At 41.7% G+C, this 22855-nt stretch overlaps 1 protein-coding gene across 1 annotated transcript; it reads right to left on the bottom strand.

The window, feature by feature from the left end:
- Positions 1-1105: 1105 nt before the first annotated feature.
- On the bottom strand, positions 1106-6452 carry LOC127761104 (palmitoyl-acyl carrier protein thioesterase, chloroplastic-like). The gene is made up of 5 exons (XM_052285359.1): positions 5926-6452; positions 5713-5826; positions 3771-3939; positions 3482-3550; positions 1106-1441 (listed from the first exon to the last, which is right to left on the bottom strand). The coding sequence occupies exons 1-5, from the start codon at positions 6450-6452 to the stop codon at positions 1106-1108; spliced, it is 1215 nt and encodes a 404-aa protein (XP_052141319.1).
- Between the last annotated feature and the right edge of the window lie 16403 nt (positions 6453-22855).

Below are 22855 nucleotides of genomic sequence, written 5' to 3'. Positions count from 1 at the left end.
TGGTAGGAAAGGAACAACATTGAGGAGTATGCAAAGTTATTTTATTTTCCTTTATAAATTCCAAGGGTTCAACATCAAGTGCAAGTTTCATATCATTAGGCCATCTCTCATTAATCAATAACTTAGATAACACGTGGTCCCATGAGTATGTAAGTCATAGAAGGTGTGTGCAGGGAATAGAAGGTATGCAAGTCATTTTAACAAGCAATTCGGAGACTCTAGTTGATCATGTCAATACTCATTTTAATTGTTCAGTTAATTTTAGAAAAGGCAAAATTAATCCAACTCAAGGAATTAAGGATATGAAGGATAAACGTGCAAACCAACGCTCATATGTGAGTGTGAAGACGTGCAGCCTTGTGCAATGGTTGCTTCGTCTCATCTTATGAATGTGCAAGCGTCACGGTGTAGCACAAACATGGGTAATCTTGTATGTGAATGCGTCATGTGAGCACAAGATCACCCCACACTTGTTTTCGTACCTAGGGTGCTTCAAAAGACAAAAAGACAAAAGAAAAATGTAAAAGCAAAATGGAACTCACTCAGTGAAACCCGATGAGTCTTTTATTTTGGCATTTCATCCAGGAGGCAAAGGCGGCCTTGCAGCAAGCTCCAGTTGCCCAAATCCAGAAGATTGGAAGGCATAGTAATTTTGTAACGCATGGTCTTGCTCTACTCGGCCTATGCCTGAAACAAAGTGTTGTTTGGCTCTCAGGCTCCCAAGTGTGTTTCTGAACACCTGTCCTGAGATTGTAATCCAGTCGTCGTTTAATTAATATATTTCTTTCCCCCGAGAAAAACATAAGGAGTAAGAAAATGTTTATGAAATACTTACTATTTGGTACAGCTACTGAGAGACACTTATGGAATGCTTTAGAAAAGTGAAATCACATATATTGGAAGAAGAAAGATAATTTTGTATAAAGGTACTCTGGAGATATGTAAGGCTAAATTTGTGAATAATGTTTGTCTTGAGACCCCCAACATGTACATGTGTATGGCGAGCACAATATCTCCAACACAGAGAAACTGCTAGAGCAGTACACCATATACATATATACCCATCTGTAATAGACATAATCAATAAGCTTGATTTTTTTTTCCTTTAAAACTTCAAGACGTTTGATATACTATATGACTTTTTCTTCCATGTGGTTCTACCTCTCACAATCTCCTCATACTTGTCATTTGCCTTTAGTTGCAGAAGATGAGTGTACTTCGTTGGCCACTGCTGGAGCGCACCAGCTAAGCTATGGTGGCCATTGATGATCTCTTGCGAAAGTGAAGGTCCCATCACAATGCTAACATTTTCTCCCGGCATAATCGTGTCTTCATCAGGTTGGCAAATTGATTGCACAACATCTGAGCTCCCACATTCCTTCCTGTATTCCAGAATGATGCTACTAAGCTGGTGCTGCTGCAGGAATTGGTCAGGCAGAGTCTGCACGCCATAAAAAGACATTTAGAATATGTCGATCTTTATGTTATGCCTAATAAAACAAGTGGGAATCGATAGAAATTGGGAATGGATCTATGGCATGTACTACACCGTTCTTTTTCACCAATGGCATGTTTGAAACCATCTAAATTTTGCTTTTATAAATTTATATCATCTCTATTAAACTAGCTCACTTTACTCCCTAAAGATCTTTCTATTTTTTTTACTATTTGTCTCTTTATAGAAGTGATATTTCAAGTAAAGTTTTGAAGTATGATGATAGGAGTATTCCTTTTGCCGCAACCTATTCTTGAAAAAAAAATATTTATCACTATTTGCATAGATTTGAAGCACCTACGTCTAATTTAAATAACAAGTTTGAAACGGCATCCAAACTATAATAAAAAATATATTATGTTGTCATACATGGTTCTACAAATTTTGAACTTAAACCGTGTTTTATAAAAGGAGAAACAAGTAAAGATAAATATTTTTTTAAAGAGAATGAAGATCAACCGGACCAAATGGGAGAGAAACCAACGTACTACCTCCATTCGTTTCTTACTTACACCATAAAATACGTACCGTACCTTGTAATATTATTTTACCGATGGCATGTTTGAAACCAACAAAATTTTGCTTTTATAAAATTTTATCATTTCTAAACTACTCCATCTGTTTCATATTATAAGACACTTTGATTTTTTTTGTCTTATTCAAACTTCTCTAACTTTCTAACTTTGATCAAGTTTATAAAAAACATAGTAGCTTTTCAATACCAAATAAACATACCATCAAAATATATTCAATATTAGGTTTAATGAAACTAATTTAGTGTTACAAGAGTTGCTATATTTCTCTATAAACTTGGTTAAACTTATAGAAGTTTGACTTAAAAAAGTTAAAGAGTTTTATAATATAAAACATAGAGAGTAGCTCATTTTACTCCCTAACATATTTCTACTACCTCCATTCCAAAATAACAACCATTCTAGAGGTCAAATACAACTTAAGAGAAATATAAAATGATCTAGGACCCTTATTAAATGATAGGTGAATGAAAGAGAAAGGACGGATGAGGGTAAGCTGGAAAAATATTTAAATAAGAGTTAGTTGATGTGATTACTAGTACATAGGAATGCATTTATTTTGGGATAAATTTAAATCATGTAATTGCACTTATTTTGGGATGGGGCTGAGGAGTATTTTTTTTTACTATTTTATCTCTTTATACCAGTAATATTTTAAGTAAAGTTTTGTGGGATGATCATAGGATTATTCCTTTTGCCTCAACATTTTTCTTGAAATGTTTTTATGACTGTTTGCATCTAATTTGAAACACATACGACTAATTTAAATAATAAGTTTGACACGTCATCCAAACTATAATAAAATTTTCAACATTCTTTTAAAAGGGTAATGTTATGGTATCATACATGGTTTTACAAATTTGAAACATGTTTTTATAAAAGGAGAAACAAATAAAGAAATATTTTGAAGGAGAAAACTGAGCGAACTTTAAGATTCGATAGTATAAAATAGCTAAGCTGGTTAGTGGCACGGAAACCAAAGCAGTGATTAATTTAGTATTAACTTTAATAAAGTTGAAAAAAATGGATTTATTTGACTTATGTATAAAGTTTTTATAAGCACTGTTAAAAGAGATCAAGAAGCTTAGGAAACATGCTCACGATAAATGAGGAAGTAGCCTAGCAAATACTCACTCTGACACATTTTAAGCGTACCTGTGAGTTTCCATGTCCAATGTTTGACCGTCCGTTATATTTGAAAAAAATTATGAATTTTTTTTAAAAATAAGTCTACTATTCATGTCTTATGAAAAGTTTAAATAAGACGGCCGGTCAAACATATATGCATATGTACATAGGAACAAATAACCCATGCAGCATTTTCTAGATAACTTAACCACCTTGTAAACACTGTGACAGTTCTTAAAAAAATGTACACTCTGTGACACTGACACGTTATTATACAACTAAGTTATCTCAACAAACTTAACCGCTATAAAATGATGAATATTACCTCAAGCATCCACCTTACATATTTGACGTTGTTGACGTGATTGTTCATATCCAAATCGCTGCGCTTCGGCTACAAATATAATGTGCATATATAAGAATAAGATATTGTGATCCTATCCTGCGTTAAATTAATTGCTCCATATGAGATTGTGACAAACTGAAGAAAATTGCAAAGCCTCTGGAGCCTAGGAATATAGAAAGGCAAATCAATTAAATTAATAAAGAAATATTTTTTATCGAGAAAATTAATAAAGGAACTTGGTTTGTGCAGTAGAACCAATATAATTAACCTTCAAGTCGGAATCGACATATGTGGCATTGGTGTCGAGCTTGATGATCTTGTCGGTGGCCCCCTCGTCAATCGCGTGCCTGTCGATGAACCACGGCGAGATTTCGTCCCTGACCTCCTTCGGCATCTTCGACAGCCTCCTGGTGACCTTATTCATCATCACCCATGTACTGCACAAACGACGCTAGGGATAAGAAAAGCAGTTGACTAACTGAGTTACTACTAGTAAAGTATAACAAAACAAAATGAGTTAATTAATACCCAGGGCATGGTTTCCCTTACTGCGGGGTTACCGCTTACCACCGAGGTGCGAAAACCGCCTGTATATCAACCAAGTTCAAAGAAAATACCAATAAATATTTAAATTTTCGGTAAATTTTGCTCGGTAACCCTGTTAATGCTGTTAATGCCCTATGTTCGATGCTTCGTGGTTGTTGCTATACAGGCGGGGAAAATTACTGAAAATTACTTTGCATGAGCTTACCGAAAATATGTTTTTAGGCAAAGTAATTTAACCCTGTTAATGCCCTATGTTTCTAGAAATTGAAAAATAAATAAATAGCAAAATCAAATGTTAAAATGGAGAAGAACAGGTGGTATGATGTTGGAGAGACCATGAGTGCAAGAATTCACTTCACAGGTTCAAACCCTGGTACTTGAGTACTCCCTCCCAAAAAAAAGACAACCCTGGGTTTCCGTGTCCAACGTTTGACAATCCATCTTATTTGAAAAAAATTAAAAAGACAAGTCATGCATAAAGTATTAATCATGTTTTATCATCTAACAACAATGAAAACACTAATTATAAAAAAATTTCATATAAGACGGACGGTCAAACGTTGGACACGGAAACCCAGGGTTTGTCTTTTTTCTGGGACGGAGGGAGTACATTTTTAATAAGAATCATTGGGTTTAGGTATTTGATGTGGTCTCCATCTTTTTTACCAGAACGGATATATGATTGCGGTGTGTGTGCGCATAATGCTCTACGAGCGCATATCTACCATGTAATTGAATAACCATATGTAAAATTATAAGTAGTTGAAAGTAAAACAAAATTCAAAGCAAAAGTTGAGATAAAAAGTTTATATTTTAATCCTACAAATTATAATTCTAAGAGCTTGTATGTAAATACAAAGCATATTATTTTAGTAAAGTCACGTGTAATAATATCCTTCTTAAGCTGATGGTTTTTACCACCAGCTAACTTTACTACATGGCAGCTATAACTTATCAAATAAATCTTCAATCCCTAGGTTAAATAATAAAGTAAACTCAGTATAAAATGATTACAGTCTCAAGCCATGCATCTAGCGAAAGCGTGGCTCACCTAAAATCAAGGGCATCTAAAAAAAATCAGGAAAGGGTTTTTTATAATGGAATAAATCCTATCTTTTACGTCCAGTAAGCTATAGCCAATTATTATAAAATCCACTTAATAAAGAGCAAAAAAAAATTCCAGGAAACAGTGCACAAACTAATGATCACCAATAGAAAAATCAGAAAAGGGTAAAAACACAAAACACTTTGGACTTTAATACTTGTTGGTTTTTACTTTGAAGTGCTGAGCTTTGATCAACACTAATTTAAACAATCAAATTTTGTAGCATCCAAGTTGTATTATTACATTTTTAATATATTTAAATGTATCTGTTATGATGTTATGTAAAAAATAACGCTAAAAGTTTATCTACTCACGATCAACCGGTCAAATCAACAAGTATTCGTAAGTCAATCTAATTGAATGGTATAAAAATCAATGAAAAAGTTGAGGAATATTTTAAGTCGAAACAATGTTATTGGCTAACTGAAAAAATGAAAACACATTAAAATATTCACATTACCCTAAACAGACTACTATTAGAAATGGCGCGCCAACTGGCACCCATATTTTCTAGTATAACTAATTATTAAGACTGGCGGATGATCTCTAGAAGACATACCTGGTTGCTCGGACGAAGATGGCGCCGGAGCTGCGGCCGCGGACGAGCCAGTCGCGCCGCATGCCGTTCTTCCCCGACGAGCCTACCCACGTGTCGATCTCCAGCACCTCTCCCCTGCAACCAACCTCTGTCTGATGAGCATAAATTTTCTTGCCCCGGCCTCTCTGAACGAACAGGACGCCATGGACGAACACAAATACTAATATAATATACCAGATGGGGTAGTGGTCGACTTGGACGTGCATCCTGGAGACGACCCAGATGAGGTTGTTCGTGATCATGGCGTGCGTGGCGCCGAAGCCGTCGCCGAGGAGGCCCGACATCCACACGTGGTTGAGCGCCGTCTCCTGGAGGAGGTTGAGCACCGTCTCGAGCGTCGCCGTCCTGTCCGGCCCGACCTCGTACGACCGCACCACCACCGTCTGCCGGTACCGCACGCCCCCCTCCACGATCACCGCCTGCCGGAACGGGTCCACCGTCTGCTTCTCACTCGGGATGTTCTGCCGCTGGCTCCTCCTGCCCTCGGCCTCCTCCTCCGTCGGCGGCTGTGACAGCACCGGCGGCCTCATCAGCCCGGCCAGCGACCTGTTGATTTTCGTCTCCAGCGCAGCCCCGACCTGGAGCGGCACGCGGTGCGCCGCGCCGTTCACCCTCACCCGGCCGCCGCCGCTACCATCTTTCTCGTAGGCCGAGCACCTCACGAGCAATTTCGAGTAGTACAATAATGTAGTGCTCGCCATGCAGATGCAGTGATATATCGATCAAAACTTTTGCTTGCTTTCGGCGATTAACGGAGAAGAATTAGTAGCAGTTTAGATTAATTATATGCTCAATGGCGCGCCGTACGTTCTTATAGGACTAACACGATTGCGCGCACGAGCACGAGGGCGGATCCGCCAACAGAGCCTCGTTTGTCACTCGTTCCAACGGACAAGGAACAAAGAAAGCAAACATCCTTGGACTCAATCGCTTGCCATCGCTACAAACAATGCAAACGAAAATAGCCTAACTTGGACCTTACGGAGAGCGAAATTGAAAGCCAAAATCTGGACAAGAGAGGTGGGCTCCTCTTAGTAATAAATAATAATAGTAATAATGTTACATTCTGATGCCGCAGTCATGCATCGACTTTGTGCCTTGTTCTTGTCATGACGAGCACTGACAGCATAGATTCTTTGGAATTGGAAGACACTTCTATTGGAGTAAACAAAGCAGAAAATTCATTACTTCTACCAATCGAACATTCTCTATATGCTGGTACAGGCAAGATGAATATCCATTTGTGACTATAGTCGTCGGTAAACGGTAACATTAATAACAAAACAGAAACTACATGACATGCTGCATATGGAGCTTAAGCATTCTTATGCCTTCCACTATTCAAACTAGGTAGTTTTGGGCCAAAAAATAAAGGTAACTGCGCTGAGTTGTTTATACGGAACTAGTTATCGTGCACGTGCAAGACACGTTTTCGCAATATATATACATATGAATAGAACAATAAATAAGGTATTTTCTATGCACTGCACTCCATACAAATTATACAGATAAAAATAGAGTTTCATAGACCATGGTAGGATGACAATTTGTATAGGTCTATAAAAAAAACAGCACAGTGTATTTCTAGAGTGCCAATATAAGATGCAGTGCACTGCTGGAGAAGCAAACCTTGTGTTTCTTGCTCCAAGACTTTGGATCTAATTCCAGATAATTCATTTAGCATAGGAAAAATTCCAGAGAAATTATATTTGAATTGACATCTTTAATAATAGCACAGTGGCTACCGTCATACAATCTGATCTTTTTATACATAATTTAAAATACTTTTATATGATTCCTGAAATGTGAACACCAAAATAGATTATAAGGCAGTGCTTTGTTGTACTTGAAGCCTAAACTACAACAAATTGATCTCTCCCTTCACTTGCAGCCATATCCCTATACATTTGTGCACGCCTGAGTGCAATGAAAATGGATTTAGTGGTGATGGTGATTTTTCTTCTATTAAGACAACTATTGGTCTCCCCAATCATCAAAGCCCAAGTTGTCATGATGTTACAGAGTTATAGAATGCGAGTGATGAATTGAATTAATAACGATCAGACAGTTGCTAAGATTCCAGTGCATGTTACTGGGTAGGCCAAGGGGATTTGGTGTGTATCACCTGTTCATGCAAATGGATTTGGTGTAGAGCTTCCAACGATATTTGTCCACTGCAATAGGCCAAGGGGCACAGATCAATGGCCATCACAGGTTATCTCGGGCTCTATCAGGTGTTCATATCAAGGGCACAACTCATGTGCATGATCAAATTATCATGTAGACTACGAAAATAAATGCCTCACCAGCTATAGAATCTATCAAAATGCTTGTTTACCTGCAAGAAAGTTTACTAAATTATTTAAAAGTTTGAAGTGAATCTTACTTCCATATTCTACTACATAGAAACAAATTGCAAGGAAGAAATTCATATTACAATCTTCTCATTTTGGTCTCTGCCTCCATTAACAGAAATTCAAAAGCTCTATATGAATGCCCTATAGGACAACAGGACACTACACATAAATATGTCATCAGTTTCTCATATTCTTATTTGTAGAACTGCATTATAGAGACTCAGAGAGGAATACAATAGCCCATGGTTAGCATAAATCTCATGGAGGTAGACCTCAAAGAGATCAAAATAGCAGAACTTTAGTGACTCATATGAGCAAGTAACTTCAAGATTTCATTAATCAAGTACTGTACAAATCTTTAAATTGAATGGTATTGCTAATTGACACGGATAATGTATGTGCTGGTGACAACTCAATTAGATTTTGGCGATGTTTCCCATATTTTCAGCTATTGACAGAATAAAGTAGATATGTGAATATCTGAAAATATGCAATTCTGTTACATATATTTGGTTATTGTACATATGTTTTCAGCAATTAAGATGTGACATTTTGGTACTGATACATATATTTTCAGCAAATATTTTCCAGGAAAGCTGATCACCGAAATTAGTTGTAACAATAAATGAATGTCAGTCAATTCTGAATATGTGAAAGCAAATGGCTTGGAAGATGCCAAGGGCTAAAACCGGAATGGTTTAGTCAGAACCTGTCTAGGCTACAGCCCTAGCAACATCCAGAGATTGAAAAGCTAATAATAGTTTGTTGTAGTACTAATGCGTACATTTCATTTGATCGAGTTAGTGTGAACACCTACCAGAGTGCGAACTGGGATCAACAAATACCGTTTCCATTGTCTTGGGAAGAGTTCACATTACACAAATATGATGCCCCTCGAGACCACTAAGAATTTCGATACTACAATATGGTGAATACAACGGCAACCAGAGATTACTATAGTGATAACATTTTGACTAAATCGTACACTCGAATTAGTATAGATAAAAAGAACATTCATTTTGGTTTATACAATTCTAATATTAAAAAAGCCAAGGAAAGGTGCTCATAGGCCACACAAGGATCATAGAAATAGTGTCAATCCAGTGTCAAAAGGAACCCATGAAATTTAGTATAAATCATTAACTGTATCAGAAAATAAAAACGATCAGGATTCTTGGTCTTTCATGGTAGTATTACAAGTACCAATGAGTAAGTAGCAGTAAATTGAATCATTTTATCAAGCAGTAGGGGAGCATGGGCAGAAATCAATGTACCTGCTGTTGTCTTCCTCGACGCTGCCCCATGCTCCGCCGCCGTCTTCCTTCTTCCAATACTCCTCATTCTAATTCCATGTAAATGCAATGCTAAAATATAGAGAAAATCCCTTGTGTGCCCATGAAAACTCACCTAATCCCTTCTATACCCCCGAATTTTACCCAATCCCCTGTGTACCCCTGAAATTTCGCTGTGATCCCTTCCATGCCTCTCCCGTTAGGTTTCCTTCATTTTCACGTTATATGTGGTTCCAAATGTCTAAAATACCCTTGTAGATGTAGGAGTGGCAGCTAGATTGAAAAAATTGAAAAAATGTTAACTGAACAATATGTGTATTTTATGAGACTAAATAATGAGCGTATAACAAATTTATTGTGGCACTGAAAAAAATGCAATATAATGAACTTTTTGTTTGGAAAAATAATAGGATCAGGAAAAGCTGACTGTCTGTACAGTCATCAGTTTTCTCTATAGAAGAAATTGGTTCCTCTGTACAAGAAATTGATTATGGTAAAATAAGAGCATCAATAGCATCATATATAACAATAGAGATATTCATACAGAACACACAATATCATGCATAGAACATAATCTTTCCATCATGCATACATAACAGTTCATATCATGCGCACCCACAATTTCATTTCCATACCCAATAGTGCAGGAACCAAACCAACTTTCCATCTCAAACAAAATAGTGCAACCAACAAACCAAATTAGCTAGGCAGTATATCATGAGCATAATGGCATAAGGTCCATAACAGTGCATCATTACATCATGAGGAAGCAATCCTTACAATAGCAAAATATGTCAACTATGACTAGACCACTTTGCAGGGCATCACAACAACAAAATCCATCAGCCTCCACAAGAGAAATGGACAGTACCAAAATAAAACCTAATTAGCAAGCCATATGATTCAGTCCATAAGTTTTCTTTTGCTCCTAGTGCCCATTGCAGGACTCTTATTTTTGCTCCTTGTGCTCATAGCTGGGCTACCAGGAGTACTAGAACATGATGACTTTCCCTTTGTCTTGCTCTTGGTCATTTTTGGTGCAACTGTAGGTGTTTCCTCCCCCAGACATGGCAAGGCTACAATCATGTTAGATGGCTCAGGTTGGTTGGAGCCAGTAAGTGATCTTGATCTGAAAAAGAGAATTGTGAATATATTGCATAGAACAACATAATACCAGCAAATTGACATAATTGATCTAATTACTTACCTAATTGATATACTTGAACCTGAGCTATTGTTCAATGTCCTATTGTCCTCGGTGAAATTAAAGTTTTGACAGTGAAAAATAAATTGTTATGTAGCTAATTGATATAAATCCAATGTAGAATGAAATAAAGAAGATAGGCTAACCTAGGAGGGTATGCCATTATTGGTGTAACTATTGGAGCAGCCATGATACTAGTCTCTGAGGTTGCTTCATTAGTTTTCTTTGTTCTCTTCTTTGGTGGCCCTCTATGAACAAGAGAAAATATATGTCATAAGGCTTGTTAGAAATAGAATGGAAATTTGTGAGACAAATATACACAAGTGTTTAGGTTATTAAATCGAACCACCGCATTACTTTCTAATCTTATCCATTAATTATAATGTTTAGTACTACAAGGATGGAATGTCATGAAATATATTTATCAACTTACACAGCTGCCTAAATTGCAACCACCAACTAAAATGAATAAAAGACTTGCAATGATATGTACCTTTCAGCAAGCATTGCTGCTACTTCCTCTGGATCACCCTCTTTGCAATTATGCCAATGATGGCCATAACTCTTGCAAATTGGGCATTTGTGCCTCCTACTCCTTTTGCTTCCTTTCTCAGTCCATCCTTTGTACCTCATAGTTCTTGGTCTCCCAGCTGATTTCTTCAGAATGGGTGGTGCCAAGAAAAACCCATGATCAGCTTTTGGCCATTGTGCCTTGTCAGGTAATGAAGGGATCAATTTCTCATATGCTGCCCTGAATCGATGCACACTAAAGCAATCATCCACATAATCTGCAAGCCTTCCTCTAATTGATGGGATGAATGCTATAGCATGGATACAAGGCTTCCCTGAGATCTGGAATTCCCTACATGTACATGTTTTGTGCTCCAAATTCACAACATGTCTAAACCCACTACCTCCCTTGACCTCAATTTCTGCCTCAAAGTCTCCATTCCTTGTGACCACCATGTCTAAATCTCTACTTTTTTCATTCAATTCCTTGACAATATGAGGTAGAATGCAGCCTTCGAATTTCTTTCCTATTCTTTGCCTCTTATCCCATTTCACCAACAACCACCGCCGAATCCTCTCCAAGAAGTCATATAAATGTAGTGCTTTCCAATCTTTCACCAAGTTGTTGAAGCTTTCTGCAAGGTTATTTGTCACATAATCAACCTTGCAAATTGTAGAGAACTGACTCCTACTCCATAGCCTTTTGTGATACTTCTTAAGGTATGCTACTGCTTCTGGTTTAACTTCTTGTATGGCTGCCATATGTTTCTCATAGAAGTATGGGCTCCATGCATATGACAATATACTTAAAGAATGCATGCTGATTTAAATTAAAAACATACCATCATAGTGACACCATCAGCAACCACGGATGCATGAATCCTCCATTTGCAGCCTTTAGCAGCACAACTTGCAGTAAATTGCCCTGGTTCACTTTGGATGATGTTATATTCAAACTCCTTTTTTATTGCATGTTGTGCTATTGCCAATCTAAATTCATTAATGTTTGGATATACGCTGCCTACGATCATTGGTGGGTCATTTTTGTCATAAGTTGCAATAGGAATATGTTCAGGCATCCCATCTGATGCCATTGACTCATCCTCGGATTCATTGACACCATCATCCTCAGATGCATCCTCAGATTCATCCTCAGATGTAGCCCAAGATTCATCCTCGGATACTTCATTGACAGCCCCTTCACCTCTAGTTTCATCAGTATGACCAACAACAGCCTCCTCCTCATCTAAGTATATGCCTTCCTCATCAACACCAACATGCTCAGCCATAGGAAATGGGTTTACTAAGTATGTGTCTGATGGCACAATGACATGAGAAGGAAGAGTGCTGCTGCTAGGTTGGCTGAAATCCACTTGAGATGGGGTTGCCAAAGAAGGAGTATCGGGAACACATGCGCTTGCTTTAACAAGAGTGTGGTCTAACTCATCAATACTTTCATTAATACCATGTATGCGAATAATCATTGGAATCACCTTGATATCAACAAACTTTTCAAACATTGCAAGCATATCCTGGTCAGTTGTGACATGATGAGTAATTTTATGAACCATATCCACGTAGCCAATTGTGACAGTTTCATTTGGCCCCCATGGATATGACTTCGCAATATCATCAATCAAGTCTTTGTAGCACATCACATTTGAGTCTATCACTTTACTGAAAATAAACCAATCATATTCCACCCTAGCATTTTTTCGATCCCCGGCTAGTTTGATTTCCAACAAATATGTAGTTAAGGGGTCCATCCTGTGGATGAACACAATAGTATGTATCTATCAACCAAAATGATCCCCACGCATACAACTACGTCAAAATTATGAACGACGGAAAGATAAGTCACTTACCCTACGGGGAGCCATGAAGGAACCGTGCTAAGCATTGAATCTGCCATGCCAAGTTGATGTGGTGCAGAGAAGGGATGGTGGCCTCCACTGCTCCGCTTTCACTTCCTTACTTTTTGGTCACCTTTGCTAGTCAAAACATAAGTAATAATGAAACCAAAGTGTGGGCATAATGATGAAATACAACCAAAGTGTGGGCATAATGATTAAGCTTTGTTGAGTCAATCAAGCATATGGAAAATTTTGTAAAGTCTCCACTAGACAAATACTAGTACACTGGACGAATATTAGTAGAGTTCTCATACTAATAAGGCAGAAAGAATGATGTAATGCATTTATGTGCATGGTGAGATCTTGGAACTTATAGATCAGTTTTTTCTAATCAAACCCCTTATCCTTCCAAGGGCATTTCCAATGGCAAGAAAGTAGACCTAGGTTATATGCAAAAACAAGAAGAAATCGGTGTTAACCTATATTGGGGATGGGAGAATGGGAGCTGGGAGGGCGGCTGACTTTGGCGCACGCGACGGGAGGGAGGTGGCCGGCGACGCCCGCGCGGCTGGAGGGGCGGTGGCCGGCGGCCCTCGCGGCGGGAGGGCGGCGGCCGGTGACACCCGCGGGGCGGAAGCGGCCGTGGCCGGCTGCCCGCGCGGAGGGAGCGGCCGTGGCCGGCAGCCCAAGCGGCAGGACGACGCCCACGCGGCGGGAGGGCGGTGGCCGGCAGCCCGCGCGGCGGGAGGGCGGTGGCTAGCGACGCCCGCGGGGCGGGAGGGGCCGTGGCCAGCGATGCCTGCGCAGCGGGAGGGGCCGTGGCTGGCTGCCCGTGCGGCGGGAGGGCGGTGGCCGGCGCCCCGCGCGGCGTGACGGCGGCTGGACGACGGCGCGTGGCCGGAGGGCGACGGGAGGATGCGTCGACGGCGTGCACGGTCGGAGGACGCCGGGACGACGGCTCGCGTGGCGGGAGGGCGGCGGGACGACGGCTCAGCGGCCGGAGGGTGGTGGGACGGCGGCGCAGGACTGCAGGCCGGCGGCGCGCAGAGGCCGCTCGCGTGGAGAGATGCAAAAGAAGGAAAGGGGATCGAAACTAGTTAGGGTTGGCAGGGGCATTTTGGTATTTCCTAAAAATACTGACAATACAACACACGGTTTGAGAGCAGGTACAATAGCAGGCTATAAGCCGGCTATAACCATATATCGAGAAGAAAAGAGAAGAGAGAGAAGAAAGCGGGCTACAGATTTGTAGCCGGCTGCAACACATACTCCAAGATGTTATGTGTGTATGAGAGGTGGGACCGGGTATTAATCGTGTAGTATATTTTTATAGTTAACTATTGTATTAATGAGCTATTAGATTGGCTATAGATGTTTTGGAGCCAGTAGTTGGTTATACTATTGACCTTGCTCTGATTAACATCTCTAACGGAAACCTGACGAGAGGGGCATGGGAGGGATCACAGCGAAATTTCAGGGGTACACAGGGGATTGGGTAAAATTCGGGGGTATAGAAGAGATTAGGTGAGTTTTCATGGGCACACAAGGGATTTTCTCTAAAATATATATAAACCTGACTCCATGTATGCAAACAAAAATTAGCACCTGCAAATTAGTTATCATGACACATCAGCTGCTATACATCCGACTAGCGCGTTCGACTGGCGTACGACTCAACGGCGAATTACACGGCGTGAGGCAGCACTGACTTGGTCAGATGGGCTGCTGCTCCAACTGTCCCACGTAACATAATCCACATCAAAGCCCATATATTATTTCAAGCCTGAACTTATAAGGACACAACATGTCCTTTTAGCCGCACAACGATATTTTGTCTCATGTCTATGATTTTTCAGATGAAAATTTGGAGTAGGCATAAATAAATCAGCAGCTTTCACATACTTTTTTTTCGGGGAAGCAGCTTTCACATACCTTGTGTGATGTGATCAGTGAATACTATTGGCTAGATAAAACAACGTGGCCGTGCGGCCAAATTACATCTTATTGAACTCAAGCAATTGATTAGAGATGGAAGACAAAGGAATTAGACCGTGGGGTTTAGGATAGAAGGAGATGGAAAGTCACGTTGAGGCAATATTATCGGCTAGATGAAACGATGAGCAGACGTGCGGCCAGATTATTGAATTGGGCTTTTGTAAGGCCCAACTGAATTAGTGATCTATGCGGATGTGGAGACACGGACGGCGGACGTCTTAGTCGTACAAGGGTCGGACGCTTTGGTTGTATGTATAGCATTTTTGGTTAACAATATAGTGAAATGGACTAAAATATAGTTAGTTTCAAACTGTTAATGCTACAAAGCCATGGGAGAACTAAAACGTGATGAAAGGTCATCAGAACAGCCAATTAGGGGTGGGGCTAAAATTGTTTAGTCCCTATCGCATCGGTTGTTTGGACACTAATTTGGAGTATTAAATATAGACTAATAATTAATAAAAAAACTAATTTCATAAATAAGAGCTAATCCGCAAGACGAATTTTTTAAGCCTAATTAATCCATAATTATCAAAAGTTTACTGTAGCATCACATTGTCAAATCATGACGTAATTAGGCTCAAAAGATTCGTCTCACGAATTAGTCTAAGGTTATGGAATGGGTTTTTGTAATTAGTCTATGTTTAATACTATAAATTAGTGTCCAAACATCCTATGTGACAGGGACTTGGAATAAGTCTTTGTTTCCCAAACAGCCTGTAATAAAGCTAAATCTACATTTTGGTGCATGGCAGGGAGGAGGGAGCTCGGCTCTACGTACGGCTCAGCTCAAACGACCTCGGCTCTACGACACATGCGCGCGCGAGGAGGGAGCTGTGGCAGGGTATGGCGAGCGGTGGAGAAGGTGTCGGCCGACGCGACCCAAGCTCTCCGGCGGGCGCACGCAAGGAGGCTGTGCCCCGGCCGACAGCGACCCCGGCTCTCTAATGGGCGCGCACGAGGAAGCGAGGAGGAGCGAGGAGGCGGTGGGGATTCGCAGGGCGGATTCATTGCGGCGGAGTCATCGCTTGGGGCAGAATCGGCAGAATCACTGATGAATGCGTACTGCGAGAAGGACAGTGGACAGATGAGATTAGATGAGACGGTAGATGGACAGATGAGATGAGAGGGGATGATTTCACCTGTAGGATTTCTAGGCACAACTCCTCCTTTTTATATTAGTATAGATTGTGCTGATCTTGTTTGTTTTTTCTTCCGGCATGGACTCGTATATCCCTAGTGGAGAACTGATCTACTCCCGTGCTACCCAAAATCACAATTGTCCCAGTTAGATTAAGAACCGGTACTAAAGATGCTCCAAGTCCCTCGAAATATTTTTAGTCTAGGTTGGTGTTATCAACCGGGACTAAAAAAAATAATCTTTAGTCCCGGTTGGTAACACTAACACGGACTAAAGATGGAGGATCTTTAGTCCTAGTTGGTAACTGATCAGGACATCACTCCTTCGAATATACACAACAATGCTCTACCGGTCATTCAAGGACCAATCACAAGAGCTCGCTCCTATGTCCTTTATATGATTTTGAGAATAGATTGCTATCTAATGATTATGATTATATTATAATTAGGAATAATGGAGAGGACAAAGAGATATTTAGAGAGGGACTTAGAGGCGTGGAGGACCAGCAAGGGCGTCCAAGTCAAGATGGAGGTCCAAATCTAGTCGACTTCGAGTACGTTTCAAAGTCCATGACCAATCTGTACTAAAACGGGCGCCCAGGTCACATACGTGCTCGGATTGGGGTGTTCTTTATATGGATGGAAAGCTAAGAAGATAACATTTCCAATGGTTCCAATACCATATCCAAATTCTTTCCGAGTCATCGGGAATCGACCGAACAAGTTGACTTCCAAATTTTGTTCCGGTGCTGTGTCACCGTATTTTGGCCTTTGGGCCGTGTATCGTGTTGGAGCCCATTAGGGTTGCGTATGTTAGATTAATGGGCTAGACCCAATTAAATCCTAATAAATTCCATTGGTCCACGTTAAGTGCTATGGGTAATAATACCACCTTGGAAATCTAAGTGAAGAGGTCTCAACTTAAATATGGAGCTAGTGGAGAGTCTCTGTTGACCGGTTGAGATGGTGGGCGAACAGCAACACGCGCGCGCCAGGCCATGGCGTGGGCGTGGGTGAGACAAGGCTGCTTTCTCTCTCGTTTTGTAACGAACAATAATAAATACGGGAATTGATTTAGTATGAGCGAGCGCGTCGGTTACAGAATTAAACACCGTGGTTGATGATCCCGAACATTACTCTCGCGCTCGCACATACTCTCTCGTTTTGTAACGGACAATAATAAATACAGGAATTGATTTCGTATGAGCGAGCGCATCGGTTACAGAATTAAACACCACGGTTGATGATCCCGAACATTACTCTCGCGCTCGCATGTAGTCCGTCTCTTGCACTTATGTTCCTCCTTCGGCCTTGAACGTTACTCTCACGCTCGCATATACTCCGTCAAAGGAGCGAACAAAAGTACGACAAGTTCTTCAGTTCTTCCCGTCTCTTGCACTTCTGTGCATATACTCCGCCAAAGGAGCAAACAGAAGTACAATAAGTTCTTCAGTTCTTCCTGTCTCTTGCACTTCTGTTCCACCTCCGGCCTCTGTTCCTACGCTGCAAGATTCTTCCTCGATTCCGTTCACCTGCGTGCACAGGTGTACGGGATTCTTCCCCGTTTCCATTCACCTGCGCGCACAGGTGTACGGGACGAGCAGGTGCCTTCGGAACTCCGTTCGCTTGAGAACCTGCATGGGTAGGCGAGAGATCAAGTTTTTGGGGAGCGCTACACGCGATTGCTCCTGTTCGTCTTCCTCTGCATCGTCTTTGCCAACATGTCGAACACCGGCGATAACATCAACACTGGAGCCAAGGAGAAGGAGGCTCCCGTCAACACCAACGGAAGCAATACTTCCTCAAACTCCAGCGGAGGGCCATTCTCGGGGTATAATGTTTTACTACTACTGTTCGTTCTTCGTTTCCTGCTAGTGTCAGCCGCAATGTCATTGCGTTGTCTTGTTTATGTTGACGCTTATTTTATATTAAGCATACTCATGTTGTATACATTTAGCACTGTCACTGGATCCACTCATATTGCAAAGTCATGTTTATTGTCTTAATATTTTGGATTAAAATATGCCAAATTATGACCAAATTTCCAACAGCGTCAAGGGGTGTTTGCATGACCCTAAACTTCATATATTAGTAGCTGCCACCACCTTTAGGGTTTGGGTTTTGCTTAGATTAATCTGTCAGAACAGTTTCGTCGATCCTTCGGTTTGTGAGAGCCCCAACTTGTGAGCTTAATCATTCATATATAATTTGGTTGTATTCTTTCTTGTTCTTGTTTGTGTTCTTCGATTCGCAAGCAGGGATTAGCCTTCTCGGCGAGGTCAACCGGGTTTCGACACGGTTGATAACCAAAGGAGACGTGGTGCTGCGATTGCGAGGCTTAAGAGCGTGTTTGTTTAGAAGTTGGATCGACTTGTGTCGTGACTCCACCAAATCGACTGTTTATCAGAACCTTTCGGAAGATCGGGAACCCTTGTCCACATCAATAACACCAACCCGGACTAAAAAATCGATCTTTAGTGCTGGTTGGTAACACCAACCCGAACTAAAGATGCCTCTAAGGTTAGTTCATAAGGAAAGCATCTATATTCTAGTCAGATGTGTGTAGTAGGTGTGATGGTTACATGCGTGAGTGCTAAGGTAAAAGATCATAATTATCCTTTCTTACTACATAAACACACTGTTGTGTTCGGCATTTGAGCAAGAACAATAGTAGGCTACAAGTCTGCTATAAGCATGTGTGGAATAGATAAGAGAGGATAGAGAAGGAAATCAACTATAAGCATGTGTGGAAGAGATAAGAGAGGATAGAGAAGGAAAGCGGAGCAGGTACAATAGTAGGCTACAAGTCAGCTATAAACATGTGTGGATGAGATAAAAGAGGATAGAGAAGGAAAGCGAGCTACAAATTTGTAGCTAGCTGCAGCACGTACTCTAAAACGTTATGTGTGTATGAGAGATAGGACCATATATTAATGATGTAGTATATGTTTATATTATATGAATGAACTATTAAATTTGCTATAGATGATTTGGAGCTAATAGTTGGCTGTACTATTAAACTTGCTCTTACGAAACTGGGAGGAAAACTAACTCATTTTTCGTGCACATGCTTCCCGAACTGCTAAACGGTGTATTTTTTTAAGTTTTCTATATGAATATTGCTTTAAAAAATCATATTAATCTATTTTTCATGTATAAAATAATTAATACTCAATTAATTATGCGCTAACGGCTGACCTAGTTTTTTTTATCTTCTCAATCTTCTTCTTTTCCCTCCTCTCAAACACACCTACTGCTATAAAACTCAACTTCTATGAGACCAGATCATCAAGATTACATTATCCATTCGATTGAAATGTCTTTCTCTATCAATTATCATATTAGCATTTCTCAACAAAGCGACGGGGCCATGGTATTGCCCCGTCTTCTCATTATTTTCCTACTTCTTCCATCCCCATTCCCCCGGGGTGCTACTCAATGGGCTCGATGTGCACAGGAGGATACCCAATCACGCATATCGGGATAGAGGCATGGCGCTCCTCATTTGTGCATCTCGGTGGCGATTCAAATGTCCAATGGATCAGCTTTGTCTATCACAACTCCTCATCTACTACCACCACAGACAATGATTAATCTGTGACTTGTTATCCTTGTTTGACACTTCCCAAGCCGTTCTAGTTTTGCCTTTTTTACTAGAACAGTTTAAGTTTAATCCCTCTCTCAGCCACCTGTCCCACAAAGTGGCAAATCTATTGCCGCTCACCCCTCCAGAGTGGTAAAAAGTTGATGATTACTATCAAAGTCTTGAAATCAATTTGTTTTCCAATTATTCATTCTTTGTCTGATTGTCCCCCAACCATTTTTTTCAATTGCTGGTTTATCTCCCATTTGGTTCAGTTGATCTTCATTATATTTCGGACCTCAAAGCACAGGTAAGTTATATGTTTTAGGTGAAGCTTTAATTCTAGGGATAAGTCCATTTGACCCTCCCCCCCTCCCCCCCCCCCCCCCCCCCCTCCTCAACTTTTCACTTCGTCTAAAATACACCCTTAAAGTTTAAAACCGGGTATTTTACATCCCCGAACTTTCAATACCACGCAGTTTACCCCCCTGGGTGGTTTCTATCCTAGTTTCTGCAATTAATCAATGAGAATCTCCGGATCTGCAATTACACATAAGAAATTGCATTGAATTATTTTCGATGTGTCTTGAATAAGACCGTCACGTAGCCGGCGAGCAGCTCGTCGCCACTGGTGATGATCGCGTCATTTCATTGATCGATCGAAATTGCATGCTCCCATTTAATTTTCGATGCGTTTTGCTGTGTAATCGCATACCGCTGGAGTTGATTGATCGATCGAACAGCAAGATGACGAAGCGCGCTGCGAGCAGCTCGTCTACGCCGGTGATGCACGCTTGACGGTGGAACGTGCGGTTTCGCTATGGACGGTTTGCATGGATCGGTGATGCTCCGGGGGGCTGCCGCTGCCAGTACACCATGCAAGGACAGAAACTCCGTCGCCGCTGGTGCGTCGAGAAGGTCCAGCGAGAGCAATCGATGCGTTTGCATTCCACGCTTCGCCGGCGGTGCGTCGAGAACCTCCGGCCGTGGTTGTTCGCATTCGCCGGCGGCGGGCGGGGCGGCAAAGACGACGACCACCACCGGCCACGGCGGCGGGGCCGCAGGGGCGGCGTCCGTGACCGCAACCGCATCCTCATCGCCAAGTGCGCACGCTCCCAGCGGTGCGGCCGGCACGGGGACTCGTACACGCGGTCGGCATTCGACACCATCCTCGCTGGCTACGTGACGGTCTTCTTCCACCCAGACTCAGGCTACACCCAGCACCAGTGGCAGTGTGGCACCTGCTGCGCAAGCGCAACCACACCACATGCATGGCGAGCTCGCCATCGCTCGATCTACTTCCATGGTGGAGCTCGACGAGGCTTCAAGGTCGGCGCCGGGGAGCTCCAGTTGACGTGGCTCTCCTCTTTGCGCTGTCTGCGCGTTCATCGGCATCAGCGCTCGAGCTGACCAACCCGGTGGCTGCTGGCTTGGGAAGAGGGAGAGGGGAAGATGAAGAATCAGTCTGAGATGTGGGACATTAATTATTTTCTAATATGTTTTGCTGGCTTAGATTGACACGTCAGCGCCACACATTGGCGAAACCACCATATTTCAGGACAGGGGGGTGATTTGAATGGTTTTAAGAATTGAGGGACGTATTATACCCGGTTTTGAAGTTAAGGGGTGTATTTCAGACGAACGCTATAGTTGAGGGGGTAAAATGGACTTATCCCTTAATTCTATGGTCATGCCAATCACAATCACAAGTGCAAGTCCCCTCTTATATCTCACTAAATAGAAAAGGTTTCCTTACCTTTCTATACTTTTATTTATCTTTCAATTCTTACCATTAATCACCCACAAAGATCGATTTCATAATTATTCAATGATCGATTCAGGACTAAATCAAATTAGAACATTTAGAATTTTTATCCTACAAGGAGACAACCTATATATTTAATTGCTTTCTTTAATAATTAGAATCATGTAAATAAATGACCATATGTTATTTCTATGTCATTTTTATTTTATTTTTTTCATAGATATAAGAGCAAATATGAGAAATGTCATTGACAAGCGGCTCATTCTATAATCAAACTTTGGTATCTCTATTTTGTAGTAATACTATATAAATAAATTGCCTGGTATCTCTTTCAAGTGATTTGTGTTCTTTATTATGTGCATTGAGAATAATACTTTGTTATCTCTATTTTGTAGTACTAGCTTATGGACGTTAGAGCAATGTTATCTTATCATTGGTCGATCCTAATCGCCAAGGGACTGATTAGGTCGATTAATCGTCAATTAACCTCAATTAATCAACCTGATCAATATTTTGTATACACGGACTAGTACGGGCGTGTTTGGTTACCTGCATGCATGGAGGGTGGCTCGCATGTGTGGGTGCAAGAGGAGGCTGTCTGGTTGCCCGCACGGTCGTCGGGGCTTGGATCCACGCATGCAAAACGGCCTCCGCAGCCAGGCCCGCGAGAAACGCCCGAGTTGAGCTTCGCTCCCCATCCAGGCTGCGCTCGTGCAGGCGGCGTGACGTGCGGGTGCAGGCGCGGGGATACACAGATGCAGGAGGGCGAGAGGGGTCGCGCTCCCTTCACCTCACTCCTCCTCATTTGCTCGCTTGGCCTCTACTCGGCTCGTCGCCATCTTCGTCGCCGCACAGCCATCTTCTCCACTAGAAACTTGCCTGGGGCTTGCCTTCCTCCTCTTCTTGTCGTAGCCTCCACCACCTTCTCCACCAGAAACTCCACCCCTCCTTTCTCTAGCGACTGGACCGCGCGGATCCGGTGCCCACAAGCTTCTAAGCGGTAGATCTGGAGCGGCGGCGACACCATGGTTTGGGGGTGAGGCCGCGAACGACGAGCGGCCACTAGATTTGGATGCTAGGACCGCGGGAAGTGCGCGCAGCAAGCTCCATGGTGAGCGGCAGCGCAAGCGAGCCAGGGGCGATGCTGCAGGTGAGCTGAGCTGCAGGCGTTGGGGACGGCGGCGCGGCACTGTGGATGTCGGCGATGTGGACGGAGAAATCTCGTCAACGCGGCGCTCTTTCTTCTTTCTTTCTCTTTTCTTTTTTTTTCTTTTCATTTTTTTCGTCTATTCATGAGTAAATGCTGTGCATCGATGCTGTGCAATGCGCACACCTTTTGAAACTAATGATTGTTTTTTTTTCCTGTTTTTTTAATTGCATTTTCTATCTGTTTATGTTGTCTATT

The sequence above is a fragment of the Oryza glaberrima genome, chromosome 1 (genome assembly GCF_000147395.1).
Source record: "Oryza glaberrima chromosome 1, OglaRS2, whole genome shotgun sequence".
Taxonomy (NCBI): domain Eukaryota; kingdom Viridiplantae; phylum Streptophyta; class Magnoliopsida; order Poales; family Poaceae; genus Oryza; species Oryza glaberrima.
The sequence above is the reverse complement of the archived record's forward strand: the minus strand, read 5'-3'. Positions and strand labels throughout refer to the sequence as shown.